At 45.7% G+C, this 24,154-nt stretch overlaps 1 protein-coding gene across 8 annotated transcripts in view; it reads left to right on the top strand.

Annotated features, from left to right (window-relative positions):
* LOC147623091 (uncharacterized) overlaps nucleotides 1-24,154 on the top strand; it is a 100,859-nt gene that overhangs the window by 62,650 nt on the left and 14,055 nt on the right. For 7 of the 8 annotated variants that reach the window (XM_086821151.1, XM_086821153.1, XM_086821155.1 and 4 more), the window contains 2 exons: nucleotides 5,753-6,003; nucleotides 6,416-6,506. The exons of the other annotated variant lie outside the window; for it this stretch is intronic. In XM_086821151.1, coding sequence (XP_086677277.1) covers nucleotides 5,753-6,003; nucleotides 6,416-6,506 — 342 coding nt within the window. The remainder of the gene's footprint in view (nucleotides 1-5,752; nucleotides 6,004-6,415; nucleotides 6,507-24,154) is intronic. 8 annotated transcript variants of the gene reach the window in all.

Genomic DNA, 24,154 nt, shown 5'->3' with positions numbered 1-24,154 from the left:
ATAGAGTCCAGAGTACTCATACTCTCGTGCTCAGACAGAGTGGCGCTACATGGAGGACACGATTTGCGCCCACTTGGCACGCCTTCGCCACAGGACGGATTGTGATTATTCCCCGTCTAAACCCTCGCCTAAGACTCTCTGAGTGGAGGGTAGTTCCGCGAGTTCCGCCTCACACAGAGATTGATAGAGACTTGATATGTGGATAGTCTCGTGGAACATACAGGGTTTAGGGAGGCCTCAGTGCTTTCAGAGATGAGGCATCCTTAGAGGAGCTTTAGAGAGCCATAGTGGGGGGACCTATCAAGGTTCTTTTCCTCGAGGAGCATCACCTCTCTGAGGGGCGCACCCGCTGATGCGGGAAGATTTTACCAGGTAGGAGCCACATACTTTCTGGTCTTCATCCTTCAGCCCTCCAGGGATGAAGGGAGGAGGTTGTATTTCTGTCAGTGAGCAGCTTTTGCCGACAGTGAACAGGCTCACGAGTTTTAGTCCTAGGGCGAGCATAGTGGGTTACCATCTTGATTGGAGAGGATAGTGTTGGCTTCCTCAATGTTTATGCCCCAAATGCCACCGCAGGTAGAGCCCTTTTTTGGAGCATAGTCCAGGAGGCCCTTTCCCAGGTTGACTTTTGGTGCATGGGTGGTGATGTCAACATGATAGAGGCAGCAGAGGACAAACTTGGAGGAGGCACGACCACGGTCTTAGAAGCAGAGTACTTTGCCTTGGAGGAGATGATGCTGGTACTTAGGGGACATGATGATCAGATAGCAAGAGAACCAGCCCCACCTTTGTAGACTTGATAGGTTTTACGTTGATGAGTGGGCTTGCAGTCGTGGGGGCATGATTGGTATCTTGGCAGGTGCTACTTTTTCAGATCACACCCCGGTTATTCTGTCCCTAGAGGACCCTTGGACGCATGACAGGCAAGCGAGCTCTAGGATTCCGGACAACGTCATTTAGGACCCCGAGATCTGCAGTAGGATAGAGTAAATTTGGGTGGGACTAGACTTTTGCGCATGTCTGCTGCATGCACATTGGATGCTGGCCTAGGGGAAATCAGCGGTTTCTTGCAAGAGGCAGCCTAGAGCAAATTGGAGGGCTTTAGGGAGCAAGAGTCTGGCCTCTTTACAACGGCTTCAGAAGCGTTCCCCAGATAGCCCATGGATCGAGAGTCAGCTTGCTGCCGCCCGCACGGAGATTAGATCCATTGAGGAGAGGAGGGTGGAGTATAGATACCACGCCAGAGCTTCATTATGGACTCAAGCCGGTGACAGAGTCACAGGGGATTTCTTTGAGATAGCTAGTCCCGGCCAGAGGAGAGATGGTATTCGCAGGCTGCGTGGCTATGATGGAGCTATTATTTCTAATCCCCCCACGTGCGAGCCATCGCCACTGATTTCTTCAGATCTCTTCTCACAGGTGCCCCATTATCCCCATAGGTGATGGAGGCGCGTGAGAAGAGATCAGATTTCTTCAGATCTCTTCTCACAGGTGCCCCATTATCCCCACAGGTGATGGAGGCGCGTGAGAGAGTTTGGCGGCACACGAGAGAGGTGGTCTCCCCTCTCTTTGGTCCTTCTTATTGACTCCATTCAGTGAGGAGTTGTTGGCGGAGGCGGTGATGGCACTACCCAGGGGTGAATGCCCAGGGGCGGATGGGCTTCGAGTCTCTTTCTTTCTTCATCACTGGGACCTCTTGGAAGGTGGCCTTCGAGCTACCTTCAAACGAGATTATAATCACAGGTGCCATGCCAGAGAGGCTCTTAGGGTTTGATACACTTGATTCCTAAGGAGGGTGGTGACAAATTGGAGACCCGGCAGTGGAGACCCATCACTCTTCTAGAGACCACCTATAAGATCTTGGCCAAGGCCATTAGTAGGAGACTTAGACCTTTCTCCCGGACTTGATTCATGACACTCAGACCAGCTTTGTTCAAGATCGGAGCATTCTAGACAACATCTTCACCTTCTAGGAGGCGACAGCTGCAGCCAGGATGCGGCAGGAAGACCTCATTGTGCTACTCCTAGACTTTGAGAAAGCTTATGATAGGGTGGATTGGAGCTTTCTGGAGGGGATGATGAGCCGGATGGGATTCCCCGTGGAGTGGATTCGTGGAGTCTTAGGACTTTACTGAGCCTCGCACAGCCAAGATCTCATTCAGGGAGCCCGTGGTGACAGATTCCCCTTTCCCGCTCGGTTCAACACGCTGAGTTCAACAAGGCTGTCCTTTGGCACCTTACCTCTTCTTATTCGTCGCCGAGGCCATTAGTAGTTTTCTTTCAGCCCAAGAGATTGGACTTCAAGGATTCTGTCGCATATGAAGAATTGGCCTCGGAGGCTAGAGTACTCTAATCTCTATAGAATGGGATCTTCCTAGAGGCAAGGAAGAGCTATGACATGCGGCACTATCTCCGGATAAGCAACATAGATGCGAAGGATGAAATCCCGGCCGCCTAAGCAAGGGTCGAAGCAACAGTGGGGGGTTCCATCAGTGTCCCAATGGCTCCACCAACCACCGGGAGAAGAGGAAGGTATTCCTTCCTGAGGTGTGGGAAGCAGACTGTCACACAGGGAAGCATGAAACGCCACCCAGTGGGTCAGATGTTGGGTCAAAGCCGTTCTGCCACCTCACAAAGAAGGCTTGGTCCGTACGGAGTGTGCCGGGCTGAGCTGCATAACTCTATCTGACGCTGTTGGCAAGTCAAACCCAACTTGGTAGTATAGTTGCGCCCCAAAGGATGAATATCGGTAATCTTAACATGTGCTCCAAGGAGGCTAGCCTATTAAAGATCCCCGAGTTGTCCATGTGCGAGCGGCTACCCAACAATCTTTCACACCAAAGTGGAGGCCTAGGGATTCCTATCGAAGTGAGGAGTTGGAGGCCCTCTTGTGAGAAGGATAGGCAAGGAATGGCAGCCTCGGTCACGGATGGCAAAGCAGCTGTCTTGAACCACGGGTGAGAGGCAAGGGGAGACGAAGGAGGGGGAGGAGCGGGTAGGCTAAAAGGAGGAAGGGATGGCAGCCAGCAAGAGGGGAAGGGATGGCAAGGCGACAGGGGGGGGGGTCGGAAGAGGATGGAGAGGGAATGATCTTAAAGTACTTATGCAAGCTCTTGAGCTCTTTGGAGAGGCGGCATGCCTATTCATGAATTTCAGAAAATCAAAATTACTGCCATTGAAGGAGATGGATTGGCATAGCATTTTATGGCCAGGACAGATTATTCAGCCCACTGACGTTGTTCAACACTTGGGATATCCACTAGGCTGGAATGTCTCATCGGATCTGCCATTGATTGGGTCATGCAAAGATTGCAAGTCAAATTGGATTACTGGCACTTATCTACTTGGCCTCTTCATGTGCGACTGAGAATTGTGCAGTCTGTTCTTATGGTTTACATTCAGTTCTTCTTGTTGCTTTTAATATGGTCAAAACAATAGATCTCCAGCTTTATGTCAAAGACCAAGGAGGTCTTATGGCGAAATAAACATCATCAGAAAGCAATGCGCCTACTAAGATTTGAAAGAATCTGCTCACTGAGGTTGTATGGTGGTCTCAATGTTTTTGATATTCATTATCATATGTTAGCACGCAAAGCAACCCTGCTACACACTTTTTTGGCTCAACAACCTTGGACTCATGATTCCCACAATGTTGACAACCTATCAAACTTGCTCCTTTGGTAACACTCCTAGGATATACTATTTGGACGTGTCCAAGGCAAGATTCTTGGCTGCCCATACACAAGCCTGCTGATTGTTGATTGGAAAGCAGTATTGCAATATGCTCATTGGTCTAGAAGACCTCCTCAGACAGGAAATACGGTCAGGCAGGAAAACATACATTGGAGTCACGCTTTTGCTCCTCCATTGGGGATTACAACTCCTAGACTAGCTTATTTTCTGTCTATCAAAGGCATATGCATTGTGCAAGATGTCATATCCCCTGAGGAATGGGTTTTATCTTTCCCGCAAGCTCAACAAAGATGGAGTTTGGGTATGCACTACAGGCCTACGTGGCTGAAAATCCAAACACAATTACAGCCCTTCCAAAATGTCGTACTAGACCGTGGCCAGGATAGACTTGCAGATTGGATATTCCATAGAGAGGAGACTTTTGTTTCCTTGAAATTTCCTTTTTCACATATCACAGTAGTAAGGAGCTACCGATTGATTATACCACCACCTTGGTTTTCGGAGCATGGAAATATGCTACGGATAAGACAGCAATATGGTGGAAAAAAAACTTCGCAGAGGCTATGGAAAAGAAAGTTACCTCTTAAAAAGAGTCTTCTTTTGGCAATGTATTGTAGGAGTACTTCCTGTTGGTAGTATTTTGGCAAAAAGAAAGATTGCTTCTGCTCATTGTCCAAGATGTTCTTGCTTGAATGAGACCATTCATCACTTGTTGTGGCATTGCCTTGACACAAGATTTCCTGCATCATTTATCTAGATGCTAGAATGCCATATTGCAAGATGCATGTTTCTCACAATATTTCTGGCTATTTGAGAGATATGATTAGAGATTTGCACATATGGCTCCATTTTTCCAATGGACGCGATTTTGGGCTCTCTAGACAGTTTGGATTGCTTGTAATCGATTGGTTTTTCAATCGACCTCGATTGACAAGTATAAATATTTTTTTCAATCGTTTGCGACAATCTCTACATTATTGCTATCAGCTATAGCAGTTAGATCAGTCTCATCTGGATTTATTTTTCCAGTGTTTTTAGTTTTCAACATCTATGTGACCTGTGTTGCTTTGAGGTGGTCTCTTTGTGTACATTTGACCTAATAGAAACAGTGGTTTTTACAAAACAAAACTATATGTGTATGCATACACAGCAACAAGCATCTACAGATATTGATCTACGGCCTTAGTTCTCGGAGCATACAAAAATGTTATGGCAAGTTGGCAAAACAAACTTTGCAGAAAGTATGGAAAAGCAAGCTGCCACTAAAGCAATGAAATATTCTTCTAGAGATGTATTGCAGGAGTACTCCCTGTTGGTGAAACTTTGGTAAAAAGAAAGATTACCATTGCTCAATGGCCAAGATGTTCATGCTCTAATGAGACCATCCAGCACTTGCTATGATGTTGTATTGACACCCATGATTTCTTGCATAGTTTATCTATGCGTTTGATTGTCAAATTTCTTGGTACACATTTCTCTAGGAACTTTTGGATCTTTGGCAGATATGAGAGGAGGCTAGCAGGAATGGCTCCATTTTTTGAATGGACAAGATTTTAGGCTCTCTGGTGACTTTGGATTGCACGCAATTGACTGGCTTTCTAGTCACCCCTGATTGACAAGTGTTACTGCTTCCGTCAATCATTGTGTCAATCCTTATATGACTGCCACCAGCTAGATTAGATACATCTAGATTTGTTTATCGATTGTTTATAGGTTTGTGAATTAATGAGAAACATTCTCATGAGAGTTCTTCTCATTGTACAATAGAACATTGGTTTTATGAAAAAAAAAAAAGTGTGTGTGTGTGTGTGTGTGTGATAAATATACAAATGCATGCTTATTCATGCATGCACACATGCACATAATACATACATACATACATGCATGCATACAATAAAAAAATACATACATACCCATATTTATTATATTGTGTGAAAGGAATGAGACCCCATTAAATTGTCCAAATCACTTTGCTATTGCTAATACCATATAATAAATTTAACTCTACACACCACTTCAGTATGGTTGACTTCAGATGATCTGTTCAAATCTGAATCAGAATCTATTGATGAAAAAGCAGCCTCAAGGCATTCATGTTATCGACATGAAGAGGGCACATAATATAAGTATTCAGTTGTCAAGCTTGCGCAAGCCTTTTCCTGAGCTTTGCAAGGCATTACATGAAATTGATCAGGGACTTTTGACAAGTGAGGCTCTTAATGTGCTCCACCGTACCCTTCCAACAAAGGAGGATATTTCCGTTTTGAAAGAGTACAAGGGCGATCCATTGAAATTAGCTGAAGTTGAAAAGTGAGAAAATTTTGTGTGATTGCATGGATCATTAGTATACATTCAGAAGAGGATTAAGTTTTGCATACAGTCAATCTCTCTCTCTCTCTCCTCTCTCTCTCTCTCATGTAGTCTTTTACTTTTTTCATGTTGTCTTGACGTCCAGTTTACTGGATCACATGTAACATCTTTTTGGTCTCATAGAGTCTTCGGTTCTTTCGTAGACGTTAAGAACATCTCTCTCTCTCTCTCTCTCTGATGAGATTCCATGGACACATCGTACACCTTTTGTCGCATAGACCCGTTGGGTCTTTTGCAATATGTTAATATATCTTCTTCTTCTTCTCTCTCTCTCACACCCACACCCACATCCACACGCATGCGCACATGCACACCATCACTTCTTTCACTTAAACACGCTTGTTGTTGGCAGATACTACTTGGAGATTATGCTCATTCCACGAGTTGACAAACGAATCTGGGTTCTCAGCTTCAAGTCTCAATGCAGCCATTTACCTCAACAAGTATATATATATATATATATTGACACAATCATTCTAAACTTTTAGGATGGTCATTTTATTTTTGGCACATCCATATACGAATGTATGTATGCATATGCATATGTATGCTTATGAAGATTTTTTCCCCCAAAAAATGAGACTTCTATTAGGTATGGAGACAACAATACAAAACCACGGCGAAAGGCTGGTCAATAATCATCCTAGAAGGCAGTGTGAGAGCTTCTTGTGTTAACCTGCATGATCTCCTTGTTGTGACTTCTGGACATATTGTCGAGAGAGAACCATCCACTCCTTAGTGTGCCACGCAGCCAAACCAGCTACAGGTAGACTAAAATTTGGTGTGCCTGGTGGGGACTCTCAAAAACTTTGGGAGTCTTTGTTATCTTGTCTCTGTGTACGCTGCTATGTGTACCCCTGTATGCCCGATACACATGCCCGTGCTACCCCGGTCAGTCCTATCAGAAGTCCTTTCTCAGTGTGCTACTACGGCCGTACGAGGTTCAATTTTGTACCTCCTAGGAGTCCCCCTCCACCCCTTCCTCTGGCTGCTAATCTTGGTGATCCCACATTGGGTCATAATGGAGAAGGTCAAGCCAACACTCGGGGTCCAGAACCCGTCTCCACGGTGCTGGGCTGGGTCAATGCCAAGCTCCCCTTGTTTAAAGGTTCTGCTACGGAAGACGCCGAAGACCACGTGAGGCACTTCGTGGCCATGTGGAGAATTAGAGGCTTGCAATGGGAAGATGCATACTTGGTGCTCTTCCCATCCACCTTAGATGGTTCTGACAAGTGGTTCAGCTGGTTTCTACTAATAGATCATTTCACTGACTGGGCCATTCTGCGGGACACTTCCTTCATACCTTCGCGAACTATGAGGACCGCCTTCTCCGGACCTGGGGAAACTCCACCTACTGCCTGGAGAGGCTGTCAGAGCTGATCAAACGAACCAGTGTTGGTGACCCACTTACCTGCCTATCCCAGTGATTACATGGTTCGCCAATGGGTGATGCAGGTCTTGTCCGGGTCCACTCAACAAAAGATCTGGGAGAGCAGGCCAACTACCACCTTGCTGGAGTTCCAGGAGCTGGAATCCCAACTCAAAAATTCACGTCACCTGTTTGAGAGAGGCGGAAGCTCCACACACTTCACCACCACTGCAGATGATCCAGTGGCCCAGATGAAGAGGGAGTCAGAATCTCTGAAGCTGCACCAAAAGTCCCAAAATGAGAAGAGCACCCTCACCCAATTGAACAAGGAGATTGAAGAGCTGAAGACCGAACAAGAGGCCCAGCAAGAGGCCAAGAGACTTTCCCAGGCATACCAACCATGAGTGCCCTCGACAGTGGCGGTACTGCTCATAAGGACTGCTATTTTCTGAAGGGATTCCGTCAGCTCCACCAACAGCAACAGTTCCTGGCCCCTGCTCCAACAGCTCCTACTCCTAGCCATTATAATACGCTGCTGCCCCAGCCACACCAACCTACCAGACTGTCAATCCCCCCGTCCCAAAATGAGAAGAGCACCCTCACGCAATTGAACAAGGAGATTGAAGAGCTGAAGACCGAACAAAAGGCCCAGCAAGAGGCCAAGAGACTTTCCCAGGCATACCAACCATGAGTGCCCTCGACAGTGGTGGTACTGCTCATTTTGTGAGAAAAGTGGGCAGGAAGATAAGGACTGCTATTTTCTGAAGGGATTCCGTCAGCTCCACCAACAGCAACAGTTCCTGGCCCCTGCTCCAACAGCTCCTACTCCTAGCCATTATACTACGCTGCTGCCCCAGCCACACCAACCTACCAGACTGGCAATCCCAACCATGAGTGCCCTCGACAGTGGCGGTACTGCTCATTTTGTGAGAAAAGTGGGCAGGAAGATAAGGACTGCTATTTTCTGAAGGGATTCCGTCAGCTCCACCAACAGCAACAGTTCCTGGCCCCTGCTCCAACAGCTCCTACTCCTAGCCATTATACTACCGCTGCTCCCCCAGCCACACCAACCTACCAGACTGTCAATCCCCCCGTCTGCCCACCAACCCCTCAAGCATCCTACCTTCCCCCACTCATCCCTCACTCACCAGCACCTGGCACCATGGCAACTGCTCCCACAATCACTCGTCCAACTCATCCTCCCCCTTCTTGCAATTGTCCCATTCTGTGTTGCCGGTGTGGAGAGTACGGCCAGTACCAAAGCCGGTGCCCTCTTCCAGAAGGAACACCACCATGTCAGCATTGCCTAGAATCCAAAGATCATTATACTGGGGATTGTCCTAAACAAAGGGCATCCACCTCTACTGACTTCACATTCCAAACAACACCAGCCAACCATTTGGTCTCAGTGAGTGTTCAAGTGTGCTCCACAACCCTTTCCTACCTGCACTCCACCTTGGGTGTATCACCTACACCCATATCTTCCAGCTCCCAACAGCAGCTGCCTTGGTCAGCCGTGCTCAAAAGAAGACCATGATGGAAGTGGCCAACCCTAACGAACAAGGTGATAACCCTTCCCTTCTACCTCACACCATCATAGATCACTCCTTTTTACAAGCCTTCAAAGATCTTCAAGAAACGCCACTGATGCTAGACACACCAGTGATCTCAACCACTCCCAAGTTCCTAGCCTTCTCTGTGGAGGACCTGTAGGCTGTTGAAGGGAACCAACACCGGAGTGACTCCCTGTGAGTTACTGCAACTGAGCCCTAGTGTCTGTGGCAATAGCTCAATGCACTGTTAAGTGTCGGTGTCCGGAGCTTATGAGGTTCCGGACCACCTAGTCGGCTCCAAAAGAGCGGTGACTAATGCAACTGTGCCCAATGCGATAAGCCAACGCTAGGACATTGAGCTACCCATCTACCTAAGCTCAGGGAGTTAATCACAATTGCAAGCAGGTTAGTTCTTGGGTTTGTCATGAATCCGAACAGGAGTCCAGGTCCAGACACACGAATACACTCAACACAGAATGAATGCAAAATATATAAAGCTATTCAGAGTGGCACAGAAATAAGACAAAGACCAACCCATGTGTCATTCTTGAGTAATAGCTTGAACAATACAGTACAATGCCTTAGCAAGAGCTCCACTCATGAACTGTTCACTCACTCTCTCATATCTTCCCTATCCTCTCATCCATCCATCTCTGGATAATCACCTTTTTTCGCTTACATCCATCCAGGTACTACTCGTAGCCAAGAAACAGTTACAAGTTTGTTACAAAACAAGAAGATTCACACCCTAAGAGTTTGTTTTTCAATGGGTCAGTCTGGGCAGCAGCCATGGGCTGGATGGCCATCAACACCTAGTGATCACGGTGGACCCTACGCCAGCAAGTGAAGCCCACAGTTGTTGTTTTGAAAAATTTGTGTATCCGGATTGCCTCTGAGTCTAGAGCCTCCAGTCCAGATCATAGTAGCAGGGGAACCCCGTTTCCCCCCATGGGGAACGGTGGAACGTGTTCCCCTATGGCCAGCATGAAAGGAACGAGGGAAACGCGGCTTGGGAACGATGGAATGGCCGAACACAAGGGGAATGTGAGTGGAACAGCCATGACGCAATCGGAACAGTGGGTTGCCGTTCCCCCATGTGGGAATGATGACGTGTATTTTTTTAAAAAAAGAGAAAAGGTACGCTAGTCGCCCGTCGCGTTTCCATATTGCACGTCCGTACTGCTATCATCTTTCGCCCGCCTGCTTGTACTGCTGTTGCCGACTCGCTTGTGTACCAGCTAGCCGGTCTAGTCGAGCTGCTATAGCCAGTCGCCCCAGGCCCCCAGCCCTTGCCGTGTACACTACTACTACACTGTGCCTGGTACCAGCGTGCAACCTTCCTGTGCTGTTCACAACTTCACATTAGACAGAGTGATCAAGTTCAACTGTACAGTGACAACTTACAACTTTACAAGGCAAGGCAGTAAGCTTTTCTCTCTTTTCTCTCTCTCTTTCTCTATTTGAACTTTTGGTCTTTTAAAAATTGCATATGTCACAGTCTAGACTCTACACAGTCTGCAACAAATAGAAAAATTTAAAACTCCTTATTCTCTCTCGACTCTTGAGTCTCTCCCCATTATACAATAGACAGAAAGGGATTCATTTCTCTGTAATGGTTAACTTTGAAAGTCTATTCAACTTTTTGCCCGAATTTGTAGAAATCATGGTTTACTTGGGTTCAAAGCGATCGGCTTCGAATGCTACTTGGTGGGACTAGGCTGAAAGGCTAGAATGATATTCATCGAAGGGAGGTGCAACATGATGGAAATGCAAGCAATGTAACAAAGAGAAGTCCGGAGGAGCAAACCGTGTGAGAGCACATCTATGCCATGTAAACAATGAAAAAGCACAAGGGAACAAATACCCTGGGACAGCACCTGAAATGTGTAGAGAGCTTTTGGCAAAGTACCCAAGTGAAGAGGAGAAGCATGTGCACGAAAGAAACCGGCAATTGATGCATCTTACTTTAGTAGACATGGGGAAGATGGACAGCAGTATGGAGGACTTGGCAGCTTTGCATTTTCCCAAGATTCGTGGCCTATGGGTGCAAGCTCCGGCAAGGAGCAAACCTTGGGAGCAACTTGGGATCCCCGCTAGAAAGAGAGGGTAGATGCAGCTGTTGCAAGGTTCTTTTATCATGATCATGTAGCGTTCAATGTTGCCAGGTCTCGATATTTCGTTGAAATGGTCTAGGAGATTGCACGGTATGGCCCAACATACAAGCCTCCTTCGTATGAGACACTACGCACCACCTTGTTGCAAAAGGAGAAAGCTGCAATTGCATGTGCTTTAGAGTCTGTGCATGAAAGTTGGGCAAAGAATGGTGTGTCACTTACTGCAGATGGCTGGAGTGACACTCGAAAAAGGTCCATTCATGGCATGGTTGCTTATTCTCGAGGAAGAATGCAATTCATTTCCTCACATGATGCTTTTGGGACTGGAAAAACTGCAGATCAGCTTGTGGAAGAGTGGGCCGAAGGTATTGAGAAAGTTGGACCAGAGAATGTTATTCAGTTCTTAGCTGATCGTGAGGCAACAAATAGAGCAACTGGTCTTAAGCTTGAAGACAGGTATCCACATATCACATTTAGTCCATGCTTTGCTCATTGTTTGAGCAACTTATTGAAGGATGTTGGCAGCTTGCCATGGGTTGATCCACACATTCAAAAAGGCAAGGAGATAATAAGCTTCATTCAAAACCATCAGTTTATTTTGAATGAATTCCGCAAGAGATCGCCCAAAAAGGATCTCTTGAAGTACTCAGAGACACGCTTTGGTTATAACTTTCTCATGATGAAGAGGTTATCCAAAGTGCACTTGCCTTTGAAGCAGTTGGTTGTATGCAATGAGTGGATTGGATGGGCTCTTTCTCGGTCAAGAGCTGGCATAGAGGTTGCAAGAACCATACAAGACTGCACATTTTGGGATAAAGTCAACACTATCAATGTTTTGATGAAGCCGATCATGCGCTTGATGTGGATTGCAGATGGATGGGAGCCATGCATTGGCAAGGTTTATGAGGGGATTGAGTGAATGATCGGGAAAATAGGGGAAATGGGCTTGTCTGATGAGAAATATGCAGAGGTTCGAGAATTATGTGAAGCACGATGGAATGGTTATCATTCTCCTATGCATGCTGCTGTGTATTTCTTGGATCCCGAGTTCCAAGGATGTGGACAAGAGGCCGATGATGAGGTGATGGATGGTGGGGAGACAGTGCTTTCTAGGCAGGTTCGTGATTTGATAGGGTGGTCCTAAGCATATCTTGGCTCGTAAGCCCTTTTCTTGTTGCTCACCACCATGGCATGCCCTTAACCTCTCATCAGCCTATCGAAATTGAACATCTATGCGTCACGCCTCTGGATACCTTGCCCTGGCCCTTTTCATTGTGTCCACAGGCATGCCTGCTGCAAAGGCATGGGGCTTTGTTTGCTTTGGGTGATGGCATCGTCTTCGAAAACTGTTTGCTCTGGCTCTTTTGGCCTTCTTCTCCTACCCCAACTCCATTTCCACCCATAGAGTGGACTTTGTTACTCCCCTTCCTCTTTCTGCCAGGTGACTCCATTGGCGAGGGGCACTAGCAGTATCGCTCTTCGAGTGAGTTGTTGCCTCCTCACCCAGTCATAAGAGCCCGTTGCTTCCACGCAGTGCTCTAGATCCAGAGGAGGGGCTTCTTCCGTATCTGGCTGCTCCTGCTTGAGAGCTGCTCTGGCCCTATCTTGCTGTCTTAGGCGCTTCCAACTGATTCATGAATTTTGCAATTTCGTCCCAGTTGGGAGACCTCATGGCACTTGCATGTTGAGCCGTTTGGATTAGATTTTGCATGCACTTCAGTGCAGTCTCCTTCTAGACACCCTTGCTCTTCTGGCCCATTTCCTCTTGGATCTTTTTCTGCAGATCCTTCTTTGCCTTTTTCTCTCTTTTAGCCCAGCTTTAGAAGTCCTCTAGCATCTTTTCCTTAGCCTGCACTTCCTTTGCATGTGCCTTTCTCATGGCCTCTATTTGATATGTTCTCTTCTTGAGGTCAGCATTGGCTGTCGTCACAGCGACGTTCAGCTCATTTATTGTCATTTTCTCCCCTTTCCCTCTTGTCACCCTTATAGTTGTAGCTGCTTCCACCTTCTTTTTCAAGGCCTTTATTGTTTTTCCATCCTATTTCTGGTGTTCTTTGAATTCTTCGACGAGTGCCTCCAGCTCTTCAATTTGGACTTTAAGAGCAGCCTTATTGTTTTCTTTTTCCTCCAGCTTCTTTGTAGTTGCCCACGCCTGCTCTTTTAGTTCGTCGTCGGGGATTAGGTCCATTGATGAACCTTTGCATAGCGCAATCTCTTTCCCCTTCCCTTCTGATTCTACGGCTGGCTTCTTTCCATCTCCCTTCACGACCGTGAATTTCTTTTTCTAGGCTTCTATTTCTTGTGGCAGCTACTCATTTTTCGTTTGCAGCTCTTCCTCTCTGCTGTGGCGCCTCCCTCACTACTGCTGCCAACCTCCTTGCCCACTTGACCAGTTGCAAAACTGCTTCCAAGGCCTTTGTTTGCTCTAGGCCTGCTATCAAGGTTGTATTCGGATTTCTAGATCTCTCGTCCGGATTTCCACCCTGTCATTGGTTGGGAGCCAATTGTAGCAAGGTGTGGGGGCTTGCATTACAACTGTTAATTTCTCCAGATATTCTCCCCACATCCCCTTAAGGTCATCTATTGCATGACCTTCCCATTGTTCCATTTTTTTTTCAGAAAGAGACTTCTATTAAGTATAAGAAAAACATACAACAATATTTTCCTGGTATATCCATATGTCCCTAGTATATATTCCTGGTATATAAAGTACATCCATATGTTTCAAGGTACAAGTACATCCATATGTTTCAAGGTACTAGCCCCATCTGGTGAGCTTATGCATCTGGTCTCTCGCCATATCTCTGTTGTCATCTGCTCATCTGGCAACATCTCAGTGCCTTTTCTTTGACCAATAGCTTTATTCTTGATGGTACATCTTCATGGCCTGTCACATGTGTTAGATAAAATAAATGCATAGTTACCTCTAAAAACTAGATACAAGCTAGTCAACAAACAAGTATGCATCATTCGCGTCTAGTGGGTATTCCAGCTATTGGCCAAGTAGACTAAAGCCCACTGGACTATCACATGCCATAAATCCAAGCATTGTCCATAGATCAAAAATAGCACAGAAAATCAAAGAAATTCAAACATACATCAGTATGCAATGCACAAGTAATGATCCTACTGTTCATGGATTGTCCTGTCTGGTTTCATTGAAACCGTGCTGAGCCATCTGGCCACTAGGACCACTCTGTCTATCCTGAAGGCCCACTAGGACCGCCCGAGAGTTCTTCCATAGTCATATGGGCCATCTGGTCGCATTGACCGCCTAACTATGAGATCCAATACAATCATATGGACCATCTGGTTGCAATGACCGCCTGACTACAAAATCCAATACAGTCATCTGGGCCATCTGGTCGCAATGACTGCCCGACTGCGAAATCCAATACAGTCATGTGGGCCATCTGGTTGCAATGACCGCTTGACCGTGAAATCCAATACAGTCATGTGGGCCATCTGGTGGCAATGACCGCTGGACTGCGAAATCCAATAGTCATGTGGGCCATCTGGTCACAATGACCGCCCGACTGTGAAATCCAATGCAGTCATCTGGTCGCAAAATGACCGCTCGACTCCGAAATCCAATACAATCATCATCTAGGCCATCTGGTTGCAAAATGATCGCCCGACTGTGAGGTCCAAGATATCTGGCACTGTTGCCGTCGAATGGGTCATCTAGCATCGTTGTCGTCAATGGGTCATCTGGCATCGTCGAATGGGTCATCTGGCATCGTTGTCGTCAATGGGTCATCTGGCATCACTGCCTCCTATATACAAATCCTGCTCCTTGGACTATCGAGCATCATTGCCACCCAAACTAGAGCTTGTCCAAGTAACCATTATTTAAGCAGAATAATGATTAGTTCCAGTCCAATATATATATACAATGAAGAGAGCTAGAGGCACAATCCCTCCCTCTTGAATCTGTCTTGATTTTGCAAGACGTCCATATCTGTACTTTAAATACAGTTGGACCAACCACTTTCTCAATGCTCATAAGCTCGAAGTATATCTGGATAGTCCTAGAACTACTTCTTTGGCATCCATTTTGCATCCAATAGCAAATAGTTCTTGAATTCCAAGAGGAACTTTCTGACCATTGTCTTTCCTCTTTTTTTCACAAAATGAAACAGAATCTGTTTTGGCTCTTCCACCCTTGGTGGATCCTTCAAAACAAGTTCTTCTGGGGATAACCTGTACATGGTTTCAATAAACTGTCATGGAAAACATCATATATCTTCCAATGATTTGAAAGGTCCAACCGATGACATACATGGTTGATCTTCTTGGTTTCCTGAACAGGTCCATATACCATGATTCCCTGACTTTGGCAATCCAAAGATAAAATCCATAACAATACTCTCCCATAGAACATTCTGCTAGCTTTTGTCAATCAAACTTGACATTCTAACAAACCAAACATTTTTTAACATATAACTCAATGTTCTTTCTCATACAAGGCCAATAAAAGTAGCTCTCCAAAGCTTGAAGTTTAGTCAAGGTGTCTCTATGCCCCAGGTAGGAAGGAGCATGGCAATCTTTTATTACCTTGGCCTCAATTCCTTGTGTCACACATAACCTAGGTTCGCATCAAAAGAAAACCCTACTTGATGGCATAAAAAGTCACCAAATCTATATTCTACAATATGTTCCAAAACATCTTTGAAATCCTCTTTGGTAGCATAAGGATCCTTCATCAAAGTGAAATCCATATGGTAACCCATAGAAACCTCATGGCTCAAGGGTCTTCAAAATAGAGCATCTGCTACTTTGTTGTCTTTACCACCCATGGGTATGCATAACCTGAAAATGAAATTGGGCCAAATAACTAGCCCATCTTATATGCTTTTCTAATATCTTAGGTTGAGACATAAAATACCTAAGACTTTGATGATGTGTCTTGATAACAAACTCAACATCCATAAGATAGTGCTTCCAAATCTTTAACGCATGAATGATAGCCATCAATTCTTTCTCGTAAGTGGGTGCAGTCTTTTCAGCTCCTTAAAGTCTTCGATTCTCATAGGCCACGGCATGGCCTTCTTGGTTTAAGACCGCTCCAATGCAATCTCCTGAGGCATCACACTCTACCATAAATGGTTTTGATAAATTTGGAATAATCAATATTGGTCCTTTCCTAGCATAAAACTTTAGTACTTCAAAGGGTTCTTTTTCAGCTTTGGTCCTTTGAAATCCCACGGCTTTCTTTGTCAGATCATGTAGTGGACTTGCTACCACGGCAAATCACTTGATGAACTTTGTGTAATAAGAGCATAAGCCAAGGAAATTTCGAACTACATGCACACTAGTCAACTCTGGCCATTCCATAATAGCCTTGACCATATCTGGGTCCATCCTGACCCCTTCTTTGGACACTATATGGCCCAAGCAGTGATGATGGGAGAATTAGGGTTAGGTTAAGAGTTCATGTGGGAGACATACACAGAGAAGCACAAGGGAGAGAGAGAGAGAGAGAGTTGTGGGGATAAGTCAACTCATCAAGTGAGTGTGTGACTCCCCTATCACACATGTATATTGCACTAGTACACATAGTGCACTTAGTACATTAAAAGTACTAAGTGTACTATGTACTATAACTTATGGGCTTGTACACACTATAAGGGTGGGCATAACGCCTTTACTCCAACAACCTCCCACTTAAAGGCAAAGTGCCCTTAAATGAAGAAAAAAAAAAATCAGCATGTACATGATAATATACAAGGCCATATCAAGGCTGAAACTGGCCTCATCCAATGCCCATCAAGTGTCTGCAATGAGCAAACCGCTCCGGAGGCAAACTCTTCGTCAACAGATCAGCCGGGTTGTCATCCGTATGAATCTTAACAAGCTGAATTTGCTTGTTCTCTATCACCTCTCTGATGAAGTGATACTTCACATCCACATGCTTCGTCTTTGCATGAAAGACAGGGTTCTTTGCCAACTGGATGGCACTCTGACTGTCACAATGCAACAATGGAATATCCCCTGTATAACCCAAATCAACCACTAACCGAGATAGCCATAATGCCTCCTTGCAAGCCTCTGTGGCTGCAATATACTCGGCCTCTGTAGTAGATAAGGCAGTGCACTTCTGCATCCTGGATATCCATGACACAGCACCTCCTGTGAATGTAAATACATAACCGGTAGTAGACTTCCGGTTATCTGGATGACCGGCATAATCCGAATCCGTGTAACCATGCACTAATGCATCCTGTTTGCCAAAGCAAATGCACAAATCCTGTGTGCCCTTCAGGTATCTCATGACACCTTTCACTGCTTCCCAATGCTTCTTGCCAGGGTTGGCCATGTATCTAGAAACCACTCCCACTGCAAATGCAATGTCCGGCCTAGTAGCAACCATGGCATACATGAGACTGCCACAAGCTGAAGCATACGGAATCTTGGCCATATCAGCCCTGTCTCTATCTGACTGTGGGCTGTCCATAGCACTGAGTTTCACATATGGAGGCAAAGGAGTACTAGTCTTCTTCCCCCCGTCCATATTGAATCTCTGCAAAACTTTGCCAATGTATTCCTTCTGAGACAAATACAACACATGCTGATTTCTGTCCCGAAGTATCCGCATACCCAAGATGTGATTTGCATCACCCAAATCCTTCATATCAAAGGTTTGATGCAGCCTCTGCTTCAAGGCATCCATCTCTTTACGAGATTTCCCGGCAATCAACATATCATCAACATACAAGATGAGGATCAATAGACTGCCATCCAAAGCTTTCTTGGTGTACAAGCAGTGATCTATGTCACTTCTCCTGAATTTCTGAGATTTCATGAATGTATCAAATTTGTGATACCATTCCCTTGGTGCCTGTTTGAGCCCATAAAGACTCTTTTTCAGCTTGCATACAAGCTTCTCCTTTCCACTCACTGCATAACCCTCTGGCTGCTGCATATATATCTCCTCATGGAGATCACCGTGAAGAAAAGCAGTCTTCACATCCATCTGAATCAAGTCCAGATCATCATGAGCAACCAAAGCTAACACAGCTCTAAGTGTGGTCATTTTGACCACTGGAGAGAAGATCTCATCAAAGTCCACACCATATTCCTGCTTGAAGCCCTTAGCCACTAACCTGGCTTTGTATCTTGGCTTTGCATCTGGTGCAACTTTGAGCCTGTAAACCCACTTGCATGGCAAAACTTTCTTGCCTGCAGGCAAATGCACCAACTTCCAAGTGCCATTTTTATGCAGAGAATCCATCTCTGACTTCATGGCACGCTCCCATAGAGCCTTATCTGCCCTCTGTAAAGCCTCCTTATAACATGAGGGCTCCCCACAGTCAGTGAGCATCAAGTAGTCAACCCCTGGAACAAACCTGTCAGGGGCTTTGGAGGGTCTAGTGGACCTCCGTACCCAATGACCATCATTTGCAGGTTGCTGTCCAGCCTGCATATCACCCATTGGTGGCTCCTGTTCCATGCCATAAGGCTGAAAAATCATGCCCGGTATCTCCTCTAACTGTGGTATATCCATAGGGATATCTTCTGCCATCTCTGGCTGTCCATTTGGACCATTTTCAGCACCATTTAAGGGCTGGTTTTCCTGCTGTAATGGCTGATTTACAGCCCTTTGTTGTTGTCCATGATGTCCATCATCATCAAAGATGACTCTGCCAGGCTCCTGTTGCCTTACAGGCTCCTTATACATGCATGTTTCATCAAAAATGACATCATTGCTGCGTATGATCTTTCTATTCATGGGATCCCAAAGTCTATACCCCATTTCACCTTTGTCACCATATCCTAGGAATATGCATTTGTGAGACTTAGGATCAAGTTTGGTGCGCATTTCCCTGCGTATGTGCACGTACGCAACGCAACCAAACACTCTCAAGTGCTTGTATGACGGAGGCTTCCCTGTCCATACTTCTTCTGGCACTTTCCCACCAAGCCTCGTGTTAGGTGACCTGTTTATAAGGTGAACGGCTGTCATAACAGCTTCAGCCCAAAAACCATGAGGTAATGCAGCATGTGACAACATAGAACGGACCTTCTCCTGTATGGTCCTGTTCATCCTCTCTGCTGTCCCGTTTTGTGGAGGATCATAAGGAGTAGAGAGCTCCCTCTTGATGCCTTTAGCATCACAAAAGTCCTGAAACTGTTTGGACATGTACTCTTCACCATTGTCGGAACGCAAAGCTTTCAGTGTTTTGCCAGTTTGATTCTCAACAAGAGCAACAAACTTCTCAAACACTGAGAATGTATCACTCTTCAAACGAAGAGGATAGACCCACACCTTGCGTGTGGCATCATCAATAAAAGACACAAAATATTTTGCCCCTCCCAAAGAAAGCTGAGGCATCTCACATACATCTGTATGCACAAGCTCTAACTGAGCATCTTTCTGTCCAAGAGCTTTCTTGTGGGGGCACTGTAGTTGCCTACCATATATACAATGCTCACAAAACTGAAAACTTGAAAACTTTAGAGAAGGCAAGTAACCCAAACAAGACAATTGCTCCATTCCTTTGACACTCATGTGTCCCAACCGGCTATGCCACATAGAGATTTCCGGCAGCTCGGTTGCATTTACATTAGCATGGTGACAAACACCTGCATGCATAAAGTAAAGAGTGTCCACTTTAGAGCCTCTGGCAACAACCAGTGAGCCCTTACTAATTTTCCACTTTCCACTACCAAATGTGGTAACATAATCAGCATCATCAAGCTGTCCAGTAGAAAGCAGATTCTTCTTGATCTCAGGCACATGCCTGACATCATGGAGCATAAGCTGTGAGCCATCTGAAAACACAAGCCTCACATCACCTCTGCCAAGAATCTTGCATGCATGGTTATCACCCAAATAAACCACTCCTTCATTGCCAGCAGTATACCTGACAAACAAGTCTCTGCAACCTGTGACATGAAAGGAGGCACCTCAATCAATGATCCATGAGTGCATACCATGACCACCTGTAAGAAGTGAATGGGCATCAAGTGAAGACGTAAATAGGACCTCATCCTCACTGCCACCTGCATGTGACACATTGATTTCTTCAATCTTGACTCCACTTTTGCCCTTCGGCTTTACATCTTTGGCTTCATTCTTGTCTTTGTCTTTGCCTTTTCCCTTTTCTTTTTGATCATTTTTCCATTTGTAGCATTGCTTTTTAATGTGTCCCTTCTTGCCACAATAATGGCATTCCAAATCCTTTTTGGAGCGAGACTTGCTCCTTCCCCTTTCTTGGCTTTTCCCCCTTTGCTGGGATCTCCCACGTGCATTCATTGCATTGGACTTTCCAACAGAGTTGTTTTTCTTGTTCATCTCTTCTTGAAGAAGAGCACCCTCAACATCTGCATATGACAGCATAGCATTCGAATTGCTAGTGGCTGTCCTGAATGTGTCCCAACTCTCTGGCAAAGTGCATAACAAAAAGGTGGCTTTGAACTCATCGTCCATTGCCAACTTTTGATTAATGACCTGGCTGACAATACCATTAAACTCATTTAGATGGGCTGTCATAGACGCCCCTTCCTTCATCTGAAGACCTATGAGTTTCTTCAACCAATACACTTTGCTTGAGGCACTTTGTTGGGCATACAAGTCCTGCAATCTCTGCCACATTCCCCAAGCTGTCTTCTCTTCACGAATGCTGAAAAGTAATGAGTCTGACATAGACAACATGATAGTAGATCTTGCCAGCTCATCCATATCTTCCCACTCTTCAGCAGTAAGAGAAGCGGGCATCACACCCCTTTCTTTGATAGGCTTGTGCTGCTTTTTCTGGAGCAACACATTGTAGCACTGGGTTTGCCAAATATCATAATTATGCGAGCCTTCAAGCTTCTTGATGTGAAGCAATGAAGAGCTCTCACCTGTGGTTGCCATAGCAAAATGCAACCTGTCAATGCCTGACTCCCTGCAAAATGTGCAAACACTGCACCAAAAAGCACACAAAGTGCTCACAGATTTTCTCCCAAGCTTTATCTCCCACTGCGGAAGCAAGAATGCAACTTTTCTCCCACTTTATGTGATGAAATCACCAAAATCTGGTTGCTGCAGATTTTGGACAGCACCTTAAATGTGCTCTGTTGCCCTTCCAAAGTAATGTACAACAGTACCAATTGCTCACAAATGATGTACCAAACCTGTACCGACAAATACAGCAGCTGTAAATGAACCTTTTGGTCACTCAAAACAGTGTACAGCCATGCCAAAACTTGCACAAAGCTATGCCAAATCTGTACCAGCAGGTACAATAGCAATAAATGCTCTCCTGGCTGTCCAAATGAGTGAAAATCAGACTTTTACAATCCCGAACACTGTATACAACAGTTCCGAACAGAAATTGGGCAAAAGCCCCTTGACTGCAAGCTGATTTTTGAGGATTCAAGGCATAAATGTCTTGCCTGCTGCTTTGCCAAGCTCAACAAGCATACGAACTTGAAAAGCCCCTTGATTTAAGATCAATTTCTGATCATACATGGTACATTGACGCACATGAAGGCATCCAGAGTGTTCACGATGCTTCCCCTTGGCCACATATACATCAAATACATGAAACCCCCTTGATTTACAGGCACATTGAGTGCTTGTAAGGCATCAACACATTATCCACAGCATCAAATGCGGTTGCCTGCGTGCAAATCAACCAAATCGGCACAAAAGCCCCTTGATTTGCACTGCAATTTGCTGCAATTTTGCCCAAATGTGCGATTTTTCACATCATACAGCATGTGTGAGTGCTTAATTGCACAATTACATCAAAAGCCCCAAATTTCGACATCCAATTTCCTGCAAATTGATCCTGATTGTGACCAATGTCACCCAATTTTGCCAATTTTGCTCAAAATTGAGCAATTCGACACCTGTATCTGCTCAATTGTTGGTTGTACCTGCTCAATTGCAAGTCCCAAAAAAAATTTGAGGAAAATACCTTGTAATTTTCTAATTTTTTCTCTGATTTGCAGGCGGGTTTTGTTGTTGCAAGAAAAGGGGGGTTGATGCTGTGCAGAAGGGGGATGATGAAGCTGCTGTAGCTGATGTACGGTTGGCTGCCTGCTATGAAGCTCTCATCTTCAGCATTACTGTGCTGCGTGTATACAACTCTGAGAAACTCGTAGCGATTATGAAGTGCTCGGAACTCCTTTTCTCCACCTTTTTCCACAGCCAAGGCATCCTTGTCGACTTGGGTTTTCACGGAACACGCGTAAGGCTTCTGGTCTACGAAGTCTGCCCAGAAGCGTGCAGTAGGACGTGCATGTGGGTCCTTTGGAAGGAAGCTCTTCGCGTTGGGTTCGCGCAGGCCTCAAGAGGGCAGTCGCAGGCACAAGGTGCAAGATGCCTGTTCCGCCTGGCTGCTGCAGCAGGCGTAAAGCCACGAGGTGTGCGTCGCCTGTGTATTCGCTCGCTTTGCTGCCTTCGTTCACGCCCAGCACTCAGCCTACACAGGCTTTCGCTCGGTGACCAATGGTCGACTAAAGCCTTCGCCGCCTGATTGGCTACGCCTCCTTCAATGGCCAACGCTCGCTTTGCTGCCTTCGTTCACGCCCAGCACTCAGCTTACGTGTCTTTCGTCAGGCCTCTATTCGGCTGTGGTAATCGCTTCTACCACCTTGGCCTTTCCAGAGTATAAGGGTGGGCATAACGCCTTTACCCCAACAAGTGAATCTCTGACAAAAGAACTCTCTTCTTGCCATTCATATACAAGTTGTGCTTCCGCAATTCCTGAAATACCATATCCAAGTGCTTTCTATGCTCTTCTTTGTTATTTGAATTCACAATAATGTCATCAAAGAAGTAGCTACAAACTTTCTCTGTGCTCGAAATATTATTTCCATCATTTAGTTTGAAAGTAGCCAAGCATTGGTAAGACAAAAAGGTACTCATATAGTCCAAAGGTAGTCCTGAATGCGGTCTTGTGAATGTCCTCTCTGGAACAATCCTGACTTGATGGTAACCACTCTTCAAGTCGATCCTGCTAAAGATTGTGGCTCCATCGAATCTATCCAGAATATCGTCAATCCTAGGAATAGGAAACCTATTCTTCAGAGTGACCTTGTTAAGAGCCCTATAATCAATACACATATGCCAAGAACCATCCTTTTTGTGAACCAATAAGACTGAGAAAGCAAAAAGATAATGAGCTAGGTTTAATCAAACCCTTTTCCAATAACTCGGTCATTTGCTTCATAATCTCCTCTTGTTGAGCTTCTCGGCATGATGTCAATATGATGATCCTCCAATCTCTTTGGTTTCTTACTTTGGCTTGTCGGGACAATTTGTAGCCAAGTGTCCCTTCTTTCCCTTACCTGTTCCGAAGAAGCGGCGCTTGAAAAGTGCAGGCAGATGGCAGTGCTGTTCAGAGGGTGCAAGCGGCTACAACAATAGTTCTGTCTGTAGGGGACGCAAACAACAGTTCAGTAGGTAGCAGCCAGGTGGCGGAACCTTAGCAGCTGGTAGTGCTTAATGGCAAAGACTGCAGCCAGCACTAGGTACGTGGCTGCAGCAATTGTCAGCTCTCGACAGAGCAGCTAACAGTGGCGCACAGTAGCCATGCGGTTTTGGTGGGGGAGGGCGGCTACTGCAACGCTGGACAGCAGAGAGGGGCGGCAGATTCCAGGTGGTGGCAGCAACTGGTAAGAGGCGGCAGCCACTATCAGTAGGGACGCACTGGTGCAGGCAGTGCAAAGGCGCTGAGGGCGGGCGGCCCACAGATGCAGGCAGCGCACAGCAATGATACAATGTTGATTCAGTACAGCAGGAGGACGGTATTTTTCAATAGGTGGCGGCGCACAAACTGCAGCATCGAGATGATGATGATGTTGACGAGGGTGATGATCTTCACTTCTCCACGTTCTTGATGATGAAGGCGAGGGAGAGCTCTAAGCCTTGATGATGATGAAGAACTCCACACACCCTTCAACCATGGTGGTGGTTCACTTGGAGAGATACATGCTTCTTTTATACTTGAGAGGATCCCTGATTTTTGCCAAAAGCAATGCTTTTGCTTTGTTTTCTTTTTTTTTAACTTTGCTTTTGGTCTTTTTTTACTCTTTGCTTTTCACTTTTTCACTTTTAA

Source organism: Cibotium barometz, chromosome 27 (assembly GCF_041138505.1).
Source record: "Cibotium barometz isolate CiBa-2024 chromosome 27, ASM4113850v1, whole genome shotgun sequence".
Taxonomy (NCBI): Eukaryota; Viridiplantae; Streptophyta; class Polypodiopsida; order Cyatheales; family Cibotiaceae; genus Cibotium; species Cibotium barometz.
The sequence above is the reverse complement of the archived record's forward strand: the minus strand, read 5'-3'. Positions and strand labels throughout refer to the sequence as shown.